At 40.7% G+C, this 21,049-nt stretch overlaps 1 protein-coding gene across 3 annotated transcripts in view; it reads right to left on the reverse strand.

Annotated features, from left to right (window-relative positions):
• The window catches only part of LYN (LYN proto-oncogene, Src family tyrosine kinase), a 48,786-nt gene that overhangs the window by 8,978 nt on the left and 18,759 nt on the right, over positions 1–21,049 (reverse strand). For 2 of the 3 annotated variants that reach the window (XM_010006794.1, XM_010006796.1), the window contains 8 exons: positions 20,799–20,847; positions 20,577–20,682; positions 20,125–20,223; positions 19,912–20,015; positions 18,173–18,322; positions 16,590–16,742; positions 8,458–8,640; positions 7,476–7,552 (listed from right to left, as the gene is read on the reverse strand). In XM_010006794.1, coding sequence (XP_010005096.1) covers positions 7,476–7,552; positions 8,458–8,640; positions 16,590–16,742; positions 18,173–18,322; positions 19,912–20,015; positions 20,125–20,223; positions 20,577–20,682; positions 20,799–20,847 — 921 coding nt within the window. The remainder of the gene's footprint in view (positions 1–7,475; positions 7,553–8,457; positions 8,641–16,589; positions 16,743–18,172; positions 18,323–19,911; positions 20,016–20,124; positions 20,224–20,576; positions 20,683–20,798; positions 20,848–21,049) is intronic. The other variant, XM_010006795.1, reaches the window with a different exon arrangement.

Here is a 21,049-nt window from a genome sequence, read left to right on the forward strand (position 1 = left end):
AGGGAAAAAAAGGGAACGGGTGCCAGAGCCCATGTGTTAATTCTGTATGATAATGGTTGGGTTTTCATTGCCAAGTGATACGTTAAATATAGAGAAATGCATCAGAACAAAAGAAAATTTAAGCCCTTTCCCCCTTCTTTTAATGATCCTTGGTACCTATCAAGACTGGTTACATCTAACTACTACTCAGGAGCAGGACAGAAAAGCTAATTTGGGCTTCTGGAATATTTTCTGTGGCCTTTAAGAGAGGATGCTGTCTACCCAACTGTTAACACCAAGAAGGGAGGAGTTTCCCCTTCACTTTTGATGGACTACTGACACACTTCTAGAAATACCCGAGTTAAATCCTTTTAAAAAAAACCCACCACCAAATCTTTAAATACTAGGAACTATGCACCCAGGGTAAGAGTGGAAGAAAAATCTTATCCTGGAAGAAGTCAATCACTCCACAAGCCAACCTCTGCACTGTAAAACTTCAGCTATAAGTCATGCAAGAAATGAATGACTAGAAGCCACAGAGATCTGCCAACAGCTGTCACTCATTTCAGCTGGCAGTGCTCCTTCCTCCCTGTTTCTGCTCTTTCCTCCCTGTTTCTGCTCTTTCCACCTGTAAAACAGGGTAATGACTTAACTTTCCAGAACAATTGTGGGTCATTTCACACATAGGTATAAAAATCTTTCAAAATCCTGAAAGAAAATGGGAACAAAAGCACAGAGCAAACAGCGTTGCTTTGAAAACATACATTCCCTACTTTTTGATTCATTCTTTGTAGCTTCTGAAGGTGTTGGGGAAAAGCAGCAAAAGCAGCAGAGGATTTTGAAGTAGGGAGCAGACAACCTGATAAACCAGTGCTTCAGGAGAAGTCACTGCTGTAACAGAAGAGCTACAGATTCTGAAAAGGTCACTTGGTCACAACTCACAGGCTGCCTCCATGAAACATCACAGCTGATGTGTAACAGCACATAGATGGATAGGCAGTTCTATGCTACAAACCAGGAGAAATTCTGGATTCCTCCATAGCTCTGTTTTTCTACTCAATGACAGACCTGCTTGATTTCAATTCCATTCCAAGGTCTGTAAGTCTTTTTTGCAAGAGTTATTTCAAACAAGCCATGCTTTACACGTAGGTTGCAGTGCTGTTTCTTCATGCAGAGAGGGAGTTATGGCAACCTGTGTAATGTATTCCACTGGTGCATTTCTAGGCTGAATGTAAAAATGCGGAATAATAAAGAGGACAGCTGGGTTTGTTTAGGGTCAGACCAGCAAGGTGCTTTTACATCATGCTAAGAATGTATGTTGAGAAGAAAATACAAGTGACAGGGATCACAGAACAGAGCGGAATGGAAAGTAAAGGGAATGAAACGATGGCTGAATATGAAGAATTTATTTATTTTTTTTTTTTTCCCCCCAGGAAAGCAAATTTTAAACAACTTGGAGGGCTGACAGGTACAGCCTGATAGGAACCAAGTCTCAGGAACAACCACACCATCAAAAAAAACCAGCAATGACAAGCGCAAAGGCAAATCACACATTGTAAAGACAGTGCCCAATGAGAAAAATTTGTCCAATTCTTACATGGTCAGAAACTGCTGAAAATGATACTTTCAAATTAACAAAGTATAAAATATAACCAAATATGACAAAAATTGGAAGAGCCTGCCCACAAAACAGTGCTACAAGTAGTAAGTATAAGCAGGGGTGCAATAATAATGGGACAAGACCAGGGAAAACATTCACATTCAATGAATGATTAAATGAAATAATGGAGAAGACTACATGCAAATAATGCAGAGAACTTTTCAAATGCTGCCTTTGCTTCAGTCTTTGCTGGAAGGGCCAAGAATGCACACATGGTTAATGTGGAGAACAAAAGGGTAAGAACACAGGATGGAAAAGGGAAAGAACTGGGTCAGGACAATTTTTGTGGATAGAGGTGGTTTACGAGACACCTGAAAACTGTCAGTAAATCCAAACTTAGAAGTCCTCACTCAGCTGAAAAGCCAGCAAGGAAAATGGGGAAAAAACATAAGCGATGAATCAGTATTCAAAGTTGAGCCTAGTTTCTATGTGGTTACAAATGAAGTCAACTCTGGGAAAAAAACAAAAGGGGGTGACCTACAATTTCCAAAATATTGAGAAAAGCTACGCTAAAAACATCCACAATTCTCTCCAGCCCTGTTTTATCCATTATATGAAGCTAAAATCATGTAGAAGTGATTAATTAAGAGAAGGCTTAGGTATGTTTTTAAAAGGCTCCCTTTGGTGTTGGCAGATGGGGCTTTTTACTGTTTCCAGGATCTGTACTATAAAACAACACGTGAAACCACAGGCAGCAGAAAGCAGGGATTCGTGCATAAAGCAGCCTCAAAATTCCCTCTGTATTGCTGCTGCCTGCAAGACAAGTGGGGCTGAAGTGCTGTGCTCACTCCCTGGAGCCATTCCAGGGCTGGGATGCTGCCCCTGAGGGTCCAGCAGTGAGCAGGACATCCCAGATGCATCCCTCATCCTTTGCTCAGCAGGTGGGGAATGGTGGCCTCAGAGCTGCTCTCAGCTGCCCACCAGCCCAGCCCAGGCCCAGGGCTTGGCAGGATGCTTCTGCCAAAGCAGGTAAAGCAATCTGAAAATCAGACTGGAAATGAGTGCACAGCATTACGGTGGGAAGGAGCATCCTGCTTTTAAGCAAAGGAAATGATGGAGCACATCGTGAGGCTCACACTGCCTTAAATTTGGTAACTTGGCTCCTTAGGGAAATGCCTTACTAAAAACAGTCTGCAGTTTTGAGAGTTCTAGAGCAGACGTGTTACTAATCTGGACACGATTGTCTTTGGTCTGGAATTAAGCAAAACCAGGTTCCTTACCACACTGTCCAGACATACAATAAAATACACTTTGTGACCATGGTTTTCAAAAATGAGTTCATCTTCATATGACTCTTTGTCTATGAAGAGGGAGCAGATCCTTTATATCTTGCAATTGAAAACCACTGAGAAGAAGTCACATTTTAATCTTCCAGTGGTATATTAGTTTAATACCTACAGGTGAAGTCAGGAAAGGCTGCAAAAACATATTTCTTTTGTCCCAGTCAAGCAGCTATGTAGTCAAAGCAGATCCATAGGGGGAAAAAAAAAGATCATTAAAGTAACATATAATTGTGCACTGGAACATTAGAGGGTATCATTAAAACTGAAAGAAACCTGGAAAGGAATATGGTGAGACTGCAGTAGAAACATCCCAATGCCAAATAAGAGTTAAAATTAATTCTGATTTAGGAGTTTCACCTCTCTTCTTAAAAAAAGAGATGAGAGAGAGATTAAAACACTGCATAAAAAAACCTCTGGTAATTTTATTCTAAGTTTATTCTTATTTTAATCTGTAGCCTTGGAAGGCAGGAAGAAGAGGCTAAGAGTTGCCAATGAAGTTGTAGATCACAGAACAATGAATGGAAGTATCAGCGGTGCATGGGAAAAAAGACTGGTTTGGGGACAAAGCTTTGACCAGTCTGAAAGGTACGATATGAGTGTGTCCAGCAGCAGCTGAGACCGTTTCCCTCCCCACGGCCACCAGGCACGTGGTGCCACGCGGCAGATAATGCCTCTGTGTAAGGAGCAGGAAGCATTTGCACAAGCCAAAGGTTGTATCTTTTCAGCAGCTCTCACCAAACAGAAGCGAGTACAACTTTAAGAACTGTGAAACAAAGAATCGGGAGCTCTTTGGGTAAAGTATCTCTGAGGCAAGACAAAAAAACAACTAGTAAAATCCAAAATTTGCCAGTGGCTTCAGTGCTGAGGGAGCAAGGCTGTTGATGAGCCAGTAGATCGCCAATGGGCAATGCCCACACAGGCTGTCCTGGCTGGCTGCATCAGCAAGATTTGGCAGCATAGCTCACAGACAACTTGCAACTGAGAACCAACAGCACTTTTGGTTTCCCTGAGCCCGCTGACTGGGCTGCTGTGCGGAAGCCCCAGGAAGGGGAACTGGTGGCCAACCATGTCAGGTAATGGCTGCCAGATGCAGGGCATCTGCCCGAGCTGTGCTGCAGAGTCACCCACCAGCAGTGGTCCCACAGGCAGGGAAGTGGGCTCAGATTTTACTGGCTCTATGTTCCTGGCTGTCTCTAGCCTGTCTGACATACTGACAGCTCTGCTGACTTCTACAGGAGATGCCACAGCTCTACTCTGTCCTCAAGCAGCTAGTATGTGCTTGAAGTGAAGTTTGCGAAACTCTGCTTTCTTTAAAACACACGCCTTTCAGAGACTTCTAGGATTCAACTCCAGTGGCCAAAATCACTAGATTTCCCCCGCCCCTACTCATATGCATTAATTAAAAACCAAAATAGAAACTTCAGCTCTTTCAGAGGGCAGATTGCTTTAGAAAGTGAGCTGGACCACCTTCCTAGCAAGCATTTTCTTGCCCTGTTTTCCACAAGCTTCATTCATAAATTGTGATTGTTAGTACAGCAATAAAACCATAATAATCCTGAATCCACAGCAGTATGCCAAAGTAGTCACTAGATGTAACTAAGTAGAATCACAAAATGGTTTGTGTTGGAAGGGACATTTAAAGGTCATCTAGTCCAACCTCCCTGCAGTGAGCAGGGACATCCTAAACTAGATGAGGTTGCTCAGAGCCCTGTCCAGCCTGGCCCTGAGTGTTTCCAGGGATAGGGCATCTATCACCTCTCTGGGCAACCTGTTCCAGTGTTTCACCACCCTCATTCTTCCTTATGTCTAGTCTAAATCTACCATCTTTTAGTTTAAAACTATTGCCCCTTGTTCTATTGCCACAGACCCTACTAGAAAGACTGTCCTCAGTACTCGGCTCTCACTGTCAACGATGGCAATCAGTGAGTGCAGATGTTAAGCCAACAAAACAGCAAAATCAGTACAGCAGAGTAGGACTGTATTTGATTACTTTCTTGAAAAAATGCTATCTTTTTTAAAGGTATTTATTTCACCTGGGGGAGCAGTCCTTACTTTTTGCAAAGTCAGGATGCTTCACCCCTGGTAAATGCAGATTTCTTTCAAGGCAAAGGCATTAGAAAGTCAGCGGTTGGAGCACCAACTGCACAGTGCCCTTCAACACCACTTGGAAAATCGGATTCAGCTGGGTGTTCATGTTCATCTACCTGCACTACATTCTTCAGCTACCTACAGAGACTACATCCTCCCCTCCCCTTCTCCCATTCCCAATTCCTCTTTATCTGATTAGGCGATTGTAAGGTGGCAAAGGCCAATCCTCTGGATAAGCAGGCAACATATTAAGTGGAACCTCTCCTTTCCCATTTTCTCCTGCTGTATCACAAATCCCTTCTGCAATGAGTCAGGTTCTTTCAGCAATTGTTTTTGCAACAGACCCCTTCCTTGTGTGCACACACGTGGATGCGAGCCAGGCAGCTGTGCAGCACGGGGGGGAGCAGGCCAGCCTTGTGCAACATCACACATGCACAAGGGGGAAAATAAGCCAATCCTCAGCTATCATTTGTTGCATATTCAGTCTTTCCGAGAAGCTGGGGTAGTCTGGTAAACTGCCTTGCCAGAATGGTGTGATTAGACAGTCATGAAGAGCTCAAATTTGTGTGTCCACCAAGGTAAATAAACCCTAAAACCCTTATCTTATCTAAGTAGTTCACTGTGAGCTTCTTCCATGCTTCTTTTTTAAAATCTCTTCTGAAACATAGCTCTCCAAATTTCTTTCCCCTTACGCTGTATTAGAGAGGTTAACATCACTACTCTAAGAATAAATTAGTGTTCCACTTTTGCAAAACAGAATCATACCAAAAACACTAGACACATTTTATGTTCTCCTTTATACACAGCTTACATTCTGGAGAAGACCTGATCCACAGGTCTGCAGTAAAGTTACCATTACCTTAGCATTAGGCCAACAGCATTTGAAAATATTGTTGTTGGTCTTTTGCCCTAAAGACCCACCAGTAAACTCTCAGACTGTCAGAGAAGACCAGTAGAACATCTGTGTTGGTTAGATGGAAAGCTCTGGTCTGGGAACCACATGCAGCCTTCCAACCTATTCCACATAGTCCTGTTAATACGCAGTGGCTTTAAGGGCTCTTTACAAATGTGTTCAAAAACCCTTCAAGTTCTTTCCATAAGAGAAACTACAGTATGTCTCTTCCAAAATTTGGTTTGGGCTGCAGCTAGAAATGCTAAGAGAGACCTTCCTGAGGATCCCTACACTGAACCGACAATGAGAGCAAAACCAACTCCTGCACTGAATCTATGTTAAACAAAAATCCCTATTTGATATATTGAACATCTATATAACACTATGTGATATATGATACATCACTGAATAGAATAGTTCCAATTGGAAAGAACCTCCAACCACCATCTAGTCCAACTGCTTGACCACTTCAGGCCGCTTTAACCAGAAGTTAAAACATATTATTAAGGGTATCGTCCAAATGCCTCTTAAACTCTGTCAGGCTTGGGGCACTGACCACGTCTCTAAGAAGCCTACTCCAGTGTTCAGCCACCCTGTCTGTAAATAAATGCTTCCTAGTATCTAGTCTGATATTAATTTATATAACAATAGTTATATTAAAAGTTATATAATAATCGCAAAGTGTGGTGGTTTTTTTAGAAATCACTAATGATTTATTGCATATTTTTAAGACTTTCTTGACTTCCCTCATGAATTGGAACAAGTTAGTTTAAGAGAGTTACACTAGTCTGCATACTGAAAACCCCAAAACTCAGTGAAGCAATAACCCATCAGAAATGCCTTCATTACCTACTAGTAACATGAATTACAACTTGCAAAAGCACAATTTGTACCTTGTTATCTACATGCCTCCCTGGACATCTAATGCTGGTAACTCTCAGGTGAAGCACTGGGCTCCAGGCACCTTTGATCCAAGCTTTGACACACAAATCACCCTGGAGTCTCTCTCTACAGATTTTGTTTATGATATAGGATAACTTGTATATTTTGAAACAAACATCTCTGTCCATAAATCAGATACTAGTACCTGAAGCATCGTTTGATTAGATTTCATTTATTTCACAGTCCTTATTTCTCATAAGGATTTGAAACCAACAATAGCACCTTGAGGTTGAGAGAAATTTGACCAGTTGACCTAACTTAAGTAAAAATGACACATTTATTCATACTGAAGGAATCTCATAAGCACAAACTTGTACTTACACTTCCAACTCACAGCTGCTTGAACTGAAGGCAGCCTTTCCACGGAAGAAATGAGCTGGTTACTACTGTCATCTAAGCAGAGTAGCACTGTCACTTAAGCAAGTCACCAGCAGTATCTAAGAGTTCAGGCTAACTTCACATATTCCCTTTGAAACCTCTTTTATCTGTTCCCTCTTTTCAAAACATACTCAAAAATTAATTATTTTTTTTTTTTATGCTAAAGACCCTTAGGATAAAATTACCCAGCATGAGTTTTAGACTCAGGGAGAAATAAACTCTCTTAATTTTGAGCATGTTTCTTCAAATTTACCTGAGCAGAGAAATCGATTAGCTTTGGAAGCAGCAATTTACTTCCTTCATCACTCTTCAGAAAATCCAGCAAACTTCCTGTTACAACAGAGAAAAAATAAGTCAGTGCAGGTTATTACTGACATAAAGGTCACGTCAGATTCCCAATTTGCTGGATCACATTTCTGTAGCGAAGTGTTTTGATGCATTTTCACATTGACTATAGCAAGGCAGCCTCTTCACATGTTTTAAGAACAGTAACATCCAAGTCAGCATGTCAGGCATCCAAACTTTGCCATTTTCTTGAGTGTAGAAAACTCCCATCAGACTATATCTTAGTTGAGTGGTGTTGAGTATGATAAGTACCCTAGTCTATGGACTATCAGGAAAGCTGTCAAGGAGAATCACACATATCGATCCTTTCCAAGTCATGAAGAATAAGTGGCTCAACACTTGTTCATGAAATTATCAGAAGAATTGCTTGAAAACAGAACAAATCAAGAAAAACTATGACCCAAGACAATCTGAGAAGGAAACCTCACTATTTTGTGCAGTAATGCTCTCATAAAGGTTGTCCTTTTCTGGTGGTGCAGCCACCCTTGCAAGACTACTCATCACTCATCACACACATATTTATCAATTCAAGGCAATTTCTAAGGTTTGTTTTAATTGCCTTTCTTTGGCACTAGACAGGCAGGGAGTCCAAAGGAACCAGAGCTATTTTAGGGGTTATGCTCTGCATCTGAAACAATTTAAAATGGTACATTTAAGAAAATTGTAAAAATGGTTTATTTCACAAATGCAGCAATGAATTACAAAGACATAGCCTCAATCCTCCTCTAGGATAGGTGTTCCTTCACTTTATATCAGAGCAGTTAAAAGAATAACATTAAATCCCAAGTTTTCATTTTTTTTATTAATTTCTTCTTGAAGAAAGGGGACTAAGTTACAAGAAGCACAAGAGTTTACAAAAACATCCCTTGCAGATCCTATGTTGTTCTCACCTTTAGCCATGAATTCTGTTATAATATAAATAGGTTCTTCTTTGGTCACTACAGCATAAAGCCTGACCAGCTTATCATGCTGAAGTGTTTTCATGAGGTTGGCTTCCTCCAGGAAGGCTTGCACAGACATCGTCCCAGGCTTCAGAGTCTTCACAGCCACTTTTGTACTGTTATGGTAGTAACCTAAAAAAGGAGGGAGCACAATCAGTGCACTGGAAAGTCACTCTGGGCTGCAGTGCCCCGACTAGTAGGAATTTGTAAAGCAGGTGACGTTAGATTCCAGTAATAGCTAAGGGCCTGAAAGCCAGTGCCAGATGTAGCACAAATATTTATGCTAGCATTCCTTTTGCAACAGATACAACACTGCATTGAAAAATAATCCATTCCCTATTTTTAAAAAACAGTGAACAATAAAAAAAAAAAAAGCAAATGATCTTACTTCATACCAAGTTTTCATTTTCAGTAGCCCACAAAATATTCAAACAGTCAATAGATCCTTTGATGAATGTCCACATAAACCATCTCAATATCTAACAGAGTGCATGGATTGCCTGCAAGATTCTGGAGCATCTTTAAATACCATTATTATCACCAATTTATGCATGCAGTCTCAAGCTTATCATCCTTTCTATAACACTCAGTGCTCAAAATGGAGCATTACAGGAAAATGCAAGCAAATAAGAATTCTCCCAACCAACAAAGATACTGCCAGGACTGCAATCCTTCAGTGCTCAGAGCAAGATTTAAAATGTGCTAACTTCTTATCACATAGCCCATGCTAAGAGGAACAGACTGTGGCTGTTTCATGTTTCTGTTTATCAAACCTTCTACTGTAATATTCTAATTTATATAAATAGCAACTGTCAGTAAAGAGAAAAGCAGTGAATTATTTTCTGCTTTCATGTTTTCCAAACATAAAATAGATGTTAAAATAGCATTTAAAAAATAAAAATGGAGTAGCAAGCACCAATCTTAAGTTTATATTGTGAAGTCATTTAATTTGAAGAATAAAAGAAGTAAGAGAGAGTGACAGAGAGGGATATTAATGCAACTCTTGTACCCCACCCTACCTATTTCAACACTGCAAAAATATTTCTCGGAAGAGGTAAAACTTTCATGGCTCAATGAAATAGTCTCATTTCCTTACTCAGAAACAATCCAGACAGCATTACCACAATGGCTACACCTCTAAATTGCAGTCCAGAATTTCCTTGTAGAAATTTATCATCCTAACATAAGAAATCAGGGGCAAAGCAAGGAACTAATTTCCAGACCTTAAGGGATTGCTGCAACTGCTGCATCTTCTATTGCCTTTTTAAAAAGAAGGATCATCACCTGAGAAAAGCCACTCTGTCTATCACAAAATACTCACCTGCATGATTGTTAAATGTATTTTTCTAACATGGTCAGGTCAAATCATAACAAAGATATGCCTCTAAAAGATTACAGGCCAAATCTGCTGCTAAAGCTCAGGTGTACAATGTATATTAACCAGAGATACAAATGTTAAGTATATTTTTGCTTAAGAAGAAAGTATTGGTTTTACTATTCCACCCTATACTCTGAAGCAGATCACTAGCCCCATTCCTAATTTGCTGAATACTCTGTTGAACATACTAATACAATTATTTCTGTGAAGCAATTCTGATGGTGTAACAGTATTTTACATTCACTAAAGAGACCCATCAAATTAAGGTTTTACTTAGAGAAAGTTTATATTACTACAACACCTCACCCATACTGATGCTTTCTGCAGGAAAATGCTCTGCCCTGACCCTCTGGTGGCAACACACAAAGCAAATTAGCTGATGAGAGCACTACAAATAATCAATCCTGATCTCTCTCCCTTTCATTTATTTCACCAGGTATTGAGAGGGATGAGACACTAAAACACTGAGGGAACATGGTCATGAACTCTGTAAGCACACATGACAACATCTGAAGAAAATGGACTCTCGACAGTCTGGCAATTTCTTACCTTTGTCTCGCCCATCATGAAAAAAAACCAATGTTAGATTGATTCAGGCTGAGGACCGCATCAGACCAGGAGCAGGCAGCATTTTTTTAGTATGTGTCTGTGCTACCCCAGTTTAACCCCTAGTCCTCCTATCAAGTCACTTAGCTTTACTGTGAGAACTTCTGTGGTAGTTTCCATAAAGGTTGTCTGCTTTGCAGGCACACTCTAACTGTACAGGTAAGAAACCACAGCCTTTGTGCAGGCAGAGGGAAAATTGGTGTCCTCAAAGCACTTCAGGACAGCCAAGTTATTGTTCAATCTGCATCACAGAAGGACTCAATTCTGGGCCCCTCACTAGAAGAAGGACATTGAGGGGCTGGAGCAAGCCCAGAGAAGGGCAACAAAGCTAGTGAAGGGTCTAGAGCCAGGAGCCCTACAAGGAGCATCTGAAGGAACTGGAGTTGCTTAGCCTGGAGAAAAGGAGGCTGAGGGGAGACCTTATCTCTCTCCACAACTACTTGAAAGGAGGTTGTAACGAGGTGAGAGTTGGCCTCTTCTCACAAGTAACAAGCAATAGGGAAAGGTAAAATGGGCTCAGGCTGCACCAGGGGAGGTTTAGACTGGATATGAAAAGAGATTTCTTCACCGAAAGGGTTATTAAACACTGGAATAGGCTGCCCAGGAAGTGGTGGAATCACCATCCCTGGAGGTGTTTAAGAGATGTGCCGATCACAGAATCACAGAATTTTTTGAGCTGGAAGGGACCTTAAAGATCATTGAATTCCAACTCCCCTGCATGGGCAGGGACACCTTCCACTAGAACAGGCTGCTCAGAGCCCCATCCAACCTGCCCTTGAACACCTGCAGGGATGGAGCCCCCACAACATCTCTGGGCAGCCTGTTCCAGTGTCTCACCACCCTCACACTGAAGAATTTATGCCTCATCTCCAACCTAAATCTCTCAGCTTCAAACCATTACCCCTTGTCCTCTCACTGCAAGCCCCTGTAAAAACACCCTCCCCAGCTTTCCTGTAGCCCCTTCAGGTAACGAAAGGCCACTAAGAGGTCCCCCCAGAGCCTTCTCTTCTCTAGGCTGAACAATCCCAACTCCCTCAGCCTGTCCTCATAAGAGAGGTGCTCCAGCCCTCAGATCATTTTCGTGGCCCTTCTCTGGACACGTTCCAACAGGTCCACATCTTTCTTGTGCTGGGGGCACCAGAACTGGATGCAGTATTCTAGGTGAGGTCTCACCAGGGCAGAATAGAGGGGCAGAATCTCCTCTCGATCTGCTGGCCACACTTCTTTTGATACAGCCCACAATGGAGTTGGTCTTCTGGGCTGCAACCGCACATTGGTGGCTCCTGTCCAGCTTTTGATCCACTGGTACCCCCAGGTCCTTTTCCAGAGGGCTGCTTAGGAACATGGTTTAAGCATTGGGCTTGGTGGAGTTAGGTTAATGTTTGGTAGTTAGGTTATGGTTGGACTCAAAGAACTTAGGTCTTTTCCAACCAGAACAATTCTGTGATTCAATGGGAAGGGCAGCACTGCATTAACCCTGCTTCATACAGGACCTGCAGCTTTGAACCCTTCACTAACATTTGTCTTGGCTCTAGGGGTAAACCCAGCCCTCGCTGTGTCACACCACTCCTTGCCAGATGGTATGAACAGTCAGTTAGATGCCTAAATGTGACTTAAAAAAGATAGGTAAGCAATGACATTCTTGCTTATGTCTACAACACCTGACATAAAATCCAGATTCTTTGCAACTAACATTCAGCTCATGTATGCACTGTAAAAATCCGTTTCTGATACCAATTAGATGTACCAGTGAGTTTTCTTTGTTCATTTTGGATACCTTTTATTTTAATAACAGTATTTCTGCAGTATGATTTACTGATTTTTCTAACAGAGGCATAAGAAAATACATATTCAAAATGCGTGTTACTTATTTTCTTATTTAAAGGTAAACAAATGAAAGAATCTTCTACACCTGAGAGGCAAGCAAAATGTGTCTCATTAATAAAATACATTATAATGGCTGCATTTGGCTTGTTAACTTCTCTCTTAGTCCTGCTTGAGAATTCACCTCATGGATTATTAATACCACAGAGCGTTATGGTTCACATCATATCAGTCCACACTAGGAACAAAAATGCATAATACATAGACCCTGCTCTTGCAGTGCTACTCTGGTTCATCACTTCCCTAAAGCAGCTGCCCAGATACACTGAACTCCATGGTCAAAAAACCTTTCATACCATGGCAGGAAGCAAGTCTCTCTGCAGTTTAGACTTCTGTTAAAAAATAAACACAATCCAAGCAATAGTATGAAAATCTGAGGAATGTGATGATGTCTGACACAGAGAATCATGTTCTTCTCTACATGTTAGAATAAAAATTGTTTGAGATATGTTTTTAGCAGGGCCTCTAGTAATAGGACAAGGGGTAATGGCTGTAAACTAAAAGAGGATAGATTCAGACTAGATATAAGGAAGAATTTTTTTACAATGAGGGCGCTGAAACACTGGAATAGGTTGCCCAGAGAGGTGGTAGATGCCCCTTCCCTGGAAACACTCAAGCTCAGGTTGGACGGGGCTCTGAGCAAGAGCAACCTGATCTAGCGGTGTTCACACTTTTGTGAACAATGCTATAAGATGCAGCTTTCTCCTTCCTGTACTTTCCTGAAAGGTCATACTGGGAACAACCTGTTTGAGCTAAGGAAGTATGACACTGTTAGAAGCCAGGCAAAGTCTTAGGCCATTTTGATTGCAGCAGGCACTGGGGAAGAGACTGAGGAGCAGCAACTTCCTCTTGCACATTAGCACATCACTCCTTCACCAACTCCAGTCGTCACTCAGCTGAAGAGCAGAGGAACACAACAGTAGCTCCATCTCTAGCTTATCTCCATACAGCCCATTACATGTGAAGGCAGAAAGCACAAGCTGCAGCTTTCTAACTGCTTCCATGGTGCGGGGCATAAAATGTGGACACAACTCTGCCACGCCGGCTTCATCTATCACATCAGCACAGCTGATGCCCAAAGCACACACATAAGCACTGACTTGGTTGCCTAAAACCAGAAAAGTCTTTATAAAATGTAGAAAAATACACATAGCTGAAATGAAGAAAGAAATTAAACGTGCTTGCATTAATAGACAAAAGTGGGAAATTGATGGTCCTTTTTATCAGGTTTTCTCTATGTAAAAGAATTAGAGTTGGAGGAGATTCCCTTGCCTACTTTATAAGTGACCATTCTCTGCACAGGTCACACAGAAGCACCGCCGAATGCTTGGGGGATATGGGGATCTGCTTTTTGTTCCTAGGTTTTTCTTAGTCTTCCAACAACGTAAGCTAACTCCCTCCAAAATGTGCAAGAGGAAGATGTCAACTTGGAAGCCCAAAGAGTACTTACAGACAAACTGAAAAGAAATGGCTACAAAAGACACAGTGGCACGTCTTCACATTGCAGTAACATTATTGCCTCTGTCTTCCCATATATCACAGAAGAGTTGAGGTTGGCATCTGGAGGGCATCTGGCCCAAATCCCCTGATCAAGCAAGGCCAACCAGGACTGGTTCTCCAGGACTGTGTTCAGTTGTTTTTTTTAGTATCTCCAAGGATGGAGACTCCACAGTCTTTCTGAGCAACCTGTGCCAGGTTCTTGGCCACTCACACAGTGAAAGCATATCCTGATGTTCAGAGAGAACCTCCTGTGTTTCAGAGTGTTCCTGTTGCCTCTGGTCCTGTCACTGGCCACCACCGAGAAAAGCCTAGCTACATCCTTTTTGCAACCTCCCTTCAGGTATTCATATACACTGATGAGATCCCCCTGTGCCTTCTCCAGACTGAACTGTCCCATCTCTCTCAGCCTTTCCTCACAGGAGAGATGTTCATGCCCCTTCACCATCTTTGTAGCCCTTTGCTGGACTCTGTCCAGTAGCTCCGTATCTCTCTTTACTGGGGAGCATAGTTCCTCCGAATGGGACACTGAAACCACAATTCTAAGTACCCTTCATCAAAAAGAAATTGGTTTAGTAATTAAACCACGGAACAATATTTCTTTCTAATTCATACTACAGCAGAAAAATAATTCTGTTCTATATGAGAAGAATGTAACTAACAACTAGCTCTCGAACCAGGAGAGCAGAACAACTAGGTTATTTCTCAGCACTGCATAACTCCTGATGCCCCTGGTTGACCATTACAGTACTCAGTATCTGTGACACCCAGCACAGCACAACTGACCTAACACATCTTTTCCAGCTTGAACTTCCTTGGCACTAAGATTAACCCCACTCCTGACTTGAGGAGACCTGCGCCATGCAAAGCAGCTTCTTGCTTCAGAAAGGAAGCAGAGAAGAGGAAACACGGCCATCGCTTTCACACTACATTAATTTTTCTCACACTGCAGCAATTCAGTTGCAGGGGTTAGGCCCAATTTAGACATTAAAATAATGACACAAACAAGCGGAAACATCTTGAAGCAGAAACACCCTTTTAGAATTTCATGCCTTTGTGTGTGTGCGTGTGTGTGTGTGCAGAAGTAGCCACTGCCCAAAACCATTGACATTTTCAGCAGGTGATTAACTTCTGCCACAAAGTCTTTCACAGCCTTTCAGTGTCAGTTAAACATTTCTTCTTCTGGCTTATTAGACAGAAAAAAATACACTGCACAATGGCAGATGCTTGTCTTAACTAGTATGTAAACTGTCACTTGCTTATATCATAGCTAGAGGGTTTCTTAAGCCTTTTTTTTTTTAAGCAAGGCAGATAAAAGGCTGAATTTGTCTAAATTATATTATAGAGATGCGTTGTTTGCATTTTACATGATTCATATCAACAGATTCCACCTATGACTGAATTAGAGCTTACTGAATTGACACTATAGTTATGTGTGGAATTTGCCACACAAACAGCATCACTCCATGCTTTAATTTTCTAAATAAGAGCATCACCTCAAAGCAGTGACAGTCCCATGACACTCCTGTGAGTCATCAGAGACCCCTTCATAGCTTTCCATCTTCTAATTAATTTTTTTTGTTGCTCAGAAATGCAACTTTGTTGCTCAGATCTGCCTATATACTTTTGAATAATGATAGTAATCATCATCATCATCATCATAATAGTAGGAATAAGCCATTCTATTATATTCTAACAACCATTTTATTACTGTTTAAATAAAACCTCCAAAAAGGAGATTCAGAGAAGGGTTAAGACAATGATCTGGTCTGAAAAAATATAATAATGAAAACTTTGGGAGAAAGTGTAGTTTACCTCAAATAAGTGTAAGCAAATACAAGTGTATAAGTAATGGATAGCACACAGAACATGCAATATAGAACCCAAAATAATACGCCTGAATAGACAGCACTTCAAAAGTTAGAGAATTAAATATTTTTGCAGAATGTAATTAGACACTGATCACAGTCCCTTGCCACAGGAAGTCATGGAGGCTGAGAAAATAAGATTGTCTATAAGCAAAGGTAATTACGTCTATAATAATTAACACCATCATTTTTAGCTAGGTATATATTAAAACTTATGACTTGTAAGGCTTATGACACTTTCATTATTGGGAACCTGCATGATAGTTCAAGGTAGGGGGTGATCAGTCTCTCATCTTCTCACTTCCTAAATCACCTACTTTTCTGGCATCAATCTGGCAGGCAATAAATTTGGATTAAGTGTCCTCATTTTTCACCCAATAAGGCAGCCCCATGTATTATACTACAGTCCCTTCTTTATCAAGAGACAATGAAAACCCTATACACAATTCACTAGAAGACATTATTTCTTTCTATTCCAGGTTATTTATAACTTTCTGACTTGAAACAAAGTTTTGAGATGCCCACTGATTTTGAGAATCAGGAGTCACACCTTCCATAACCTTCTATTTCCCCATGAAGCACAACCAAAAACCCCCTTTTGTCTTCAACCCTCTAAATTACAGGGCTTTCTCATTTATTCTTTTTCCCTTTAAAAGACAACAAAGGATTTGTTCCATGATATCAGATACCTTCCCCCTTGCAAATCCTCTCTCTCATCACGAGAAGGTATATTCTGCAGTTTTACAAGTATTATTAGACCAGATGCATGTTCACTATTATTCTGAAGGACTTTGAAACAGCCCTTCTTTCAGCAGATTTAAATAGTCTTTCCAATGGAATAAACTTACCCATCCAGACTTCTCCAAACTGACCAGCTCCAAGTTTCTTCACTAATTTAATTGATTCCCGTGGAATTTCCCAGGCATCTTTATCCCATGGTTTTTGAGGCTTCGGACAAATACAAGGTTTTTCCAGCCTTCTGCATAAACCATCTGATTGCTCTGGTTTTCAAAGGAAAAGCAAAATACAAAATCCTTTACACTTCAGTGCCTTATGACTTGAGACAAACTTTAATTAATTGCAGGTGTGCACTAGTCAGCTCAAAACAATGTTTAGAATAATCAGACGCTATGATGAAAATGTAACCTTTCTGATGTTTTAACATCTGAACTGAAATTTGGTATTCAGAGACAAATTTAATTAAGAACTGTCACATACATCTGCTTACCAGAAGATCATTAAGATATTTTAGTACCATTTGTACCAAATAAATACAATATAAGATCTTACTAGTGACAGTATGTTGATGAAGATACACGCTGGAGTCAGGCTTGGGATCTGTATTCTGAATTTATCATTAAATTTTCTTGCAGCATGGTTTCAGACACATGTGCATGCAAGCATAAGTAGGTCACTCTTATTTTTACTCCAGACACTGGCCATCTATGCCTTTAATACAAATGTCAAATAATTCTCAGGTTTTCCAGCAGAACCAAAGAATTACTACATATACCTAATAACTCAGAGAAATCTCATGGCCAAGTCCTCAGTGTGGCTTTGAAAAATCACGATGTGATTTTTCATTCCTACATTTTTTGTCTTCTCTGTCATCCCAGGTACAAGACTAAATATTTTGCAGCTATTCACCAGCAGTTGATGCAGAATGAAAAGTCGCTTTTGTAGTTAAAACATTGGTAGAAGCTTGTATCTTCCCCTTGCCCATGTTTTTTTTTTATATATATATACAATAAATGTATACATTCTATGTGTATGCAATTGTGTAATTTTCTTCCTTTGAAGTTAATGGAATTTTACTTCCTTCAAAATGCCATTCACAATAAATAGATAAATAAATAGATTTATAGAAAAAAGAAAAGCAATCATAGAAACAGAGTTACTGAGGCTGGAAAAGACCTCTAAGATCATCAAGTCCAACCTATGACCTAACACCACCACACTGGCTAGACCATTTTACCAAGTGCCACATCCAGCCTTTCCTTTTACAATCTCCAGGGATAGTGACTCCACACTCAACACCAGATACAAGAAGACATTCATGAATCTGAACATATTTCTGCTAATTTTGAATACAAATTTCCTCTCAAATACAGAATGAATTAATTTACAAGGCAGGCAATTCTTAGTAGAGCTTCACATCATCATAACACTGATGAAGTGCTTTATAGAGCTAACCTTTATTTGGCAATGGTATGCCAGAGAGTAAGCAGCATTAGGTGTGGCTATGATAACAATGTTCCTTGAATTCCAACCAGTTTTACTTTATCTTTGATAATAAGCATGCCTGGGTTATATAGAGGAAAAAAAAAAAAAAGATTAAAATGTTTGAAACAAAACAAGAAAGCATTTATTTTCCTTCACAGGAAATAATGGCTGTATTCCAGTAAGGTATTCACTAATGGATTTAACTTACTTTGATAATGCTTGATCATGTCATTGATGTTGGGAAAAGTTATTCTCGGAGAGATGTAAAATCCTCCATTGTCTAGACTCCTAATTTTGTAGTGCTTAATAACATCACCATGCTGTGGATCATAGTCTCTTATGGAGAGAGAATAGCTGCCTGTGGATAAAGAAAGAATGATCATCAAGAGAGAGCAAAAGTCTACAGTGTCCACGCATATATAGTTGAGCTTAATAAAATCACCTATTAGTCTGTTCTTCTTTTTACTCCCTTATTTCCTCAAAAAGCATTTTGCAATCAGCAGGAGGAGGAAGTTAGCCAACAGCTGGGCCTGAACTGGTCACCAAAATGCTTACACTCACACTTTCTTTCTCAATCTTATTTGACAAACTTGGGAGTTCCATAATCCAGGCAGTTCCACATCCAATGCCCACTTCTGCAGAAAGTACCCCCCAGCTCGAGTGGAACTGGCTGACAAAGCAAGGCCAGGGCTGTCACACTCCTCAGGCAGAAGCTGAACTTAGGAGATCAGTGTTTTGGGAAAGGAAGATGCTGGTTTTCTTGAGCCAAATAGCAAAGGGGTACTCTGGAGATGGTGTCGTAGAAGGGAGAGCAGATCTCCTAGTCCTAGGAAGCCTAACCTCAGTAGGGATTTAAGATGGGGCAGCAGAGCATCTACCCTCAACTCCAGAGTTCTCAGTTTCTTCTGCTTGTACAATTCTTGTCCATTTTCAAAGGTGAGAAACCACCTCACCCCCTTATCTCTCCCCACACACAGATCCAATGACAGAAGGGGATGGAAAGAAATAGTTTGGGGGTGTTCTGCCTTACTCTTGGCAGCCTATGTTGAATTTAGGAGTCTTCCTTTGAGAACTTCATTTAGGAATCTTCATTTGAGAACACAGGAACAACAATATGGGCCCATTACAGAGAGCTATTTAATCAAGAATCTGCAGTGCTTGGGCAAGAAAAGCTACCCTGTGGAGAGGACAGACATGAACTGCTGAAGGGATCCATGCATCATCCTCTGGAGAACACTGTGTTACGAGTATCCAGATGCAGTATCTAGCCAGGATGCTGTTGGACTCCAGATACTAGGGCAGAACCTCACATGCTCTTCTAGAAGTCCCAGCTGAAGAGTTTGGAGATCTCACTAAGTTTTTCAGTACAAAGAGCTCTGTCTACAGCACACAGCTTTACCAAAAAGCTGTTTGAAAAAAATCACACTGCACTGCAGAAGTATAAACCCTCATTATGCACTAACTTCATTATACATCTTGTAGCAATGAATACAAACCAAATAATCACAGAATCACAGAACTGTCAGGTATTGAAAAGACCTCTAAGATCACCAAGGCCAACTGTCCACTCAGGAGGAGGAAAAAAAAACAAACAACCTCCAAAATAATGGAAGACTATAAAATGCAGCACGACAGTGAAGTGCCCTTCACTAAAGCAATCACAAATGTTAGGAAGACAAAGATCTCTCACTTTCTTACACTTGCTTCATGTCAGTGTTACCACACACACTTCCCCCCCACCCCATCTCAACATTGGCTGTTAACCTGTAACTCTCTTTTTCTGGTGATTTGCTCACCCTTCTCACTCCTACAGAACTGCAGCAAATGTACACAATAAGACACACTGAGACTACTCCACACCCAGTGCCACCTGCCAATTTTGATGAAGACAGACTACTTGGTTTTAACTCTACTATCAATTTGAAAGCAATCCACCCCAAAGCCTACCTTTTAATGTTTCACTTTCTCTGATAAGGAAAGCACCAGGACTATTTCCAGGAGCCAGGAGTTGTCTCTCGGCATCTTTTCGTGTTATGTCTTTGAAGAACCATCTGAAAAGTATTTCAAAGAGTTAGAATTATTTTTCTTCCCCACCCACAAAGGATACACCACCAGGGTGAAGAAGAAGTTTCCCTGTGTTTGGAGCCTCTAAGGACTTACTCCTCTGTTTCCAGGGTGTCTACTTTTGCTACATAGTTGCTGGGAATGAAGCCTTCCTTCCTTGTAGTGAGAGATTTTGCTCTCCACCATTCTCCCAGCCTGAAAAACAGAAACAGCAGTAGTATGCACATGAAACCAGAATGAAAAAGTGTTACTTGGATTCTACTTTGCTGGGAGTTTTGCCCCACAGTGGAAAGAGAAGAATCATCTTTCTTCGGAACTCAAGCTGCCTGAGAAGCCCATCGGCTCCAAGAGATCAATGTTTGGTCGCTCTGACTGAGAGCAACTGCCAAATCCCACCAACAGCTCCACGTGCATTTGTATTTTCACATATAAGGGAGCTCTCTTACCATGAACACACTCATGGTATGAGCAAGATATAAAAAAAAATATACGAAGAATTAGATGAATCCGAAGAAAAACTACAGTACAATCAGTAATGTTATACTTACTCCTCGATCACTTTCAATTTTTCTCCTTTTTTGAAGGACAAGTCATCTTCATGAATGCCATCGTAGGGGTACAAAGCTACCACAATGACTCCATGCTCCTCTTTTTCTACAAAGGTAGAAAGCCAAAGGCTTGTTTGCATTATTTCGTAGGCTGACCAACCTTAACCATTCTATGATTCTTTGGGCATAGCACAGAGCAACAAGATTCCCAAGAAAACCTACCTTCTTTGGCAAATATCTGTCCTGGTAAGAGCTGTGCTTCTGTATTTGCCTACAATAAAATACATCTTTAATTAAGCAGTTTTAGATCTTTGTGGCAATCTTACATTACAATTACATATTATTCAGTTGCTTTGGTATCATCTTACATGCTTTTACATTAAAAGAAAATGCTCCAATGCTTTCCCACCATTCTTCAAAAGCAAATTACAACATAAACATGTAGTAAGTCCCCACTAGATTTAGCACTGAAC

The sequence above is a fragment of the Chaetura pelagica genome, unplaced genomic scaffold (genome assembly GCF_000747805.2).
Source record: "Chaetura pelagica isolate M959 unplaced genomic scaffold, ChaPel_1.0 scaffold109, whole genome shotgun sequence".
Classification (NCBI taxonomy): Eukaryota; Metazoa; Chordata; class Aves; order Apodiformes; family Apodidae; genus Chaetura; species Chaetura pelagica.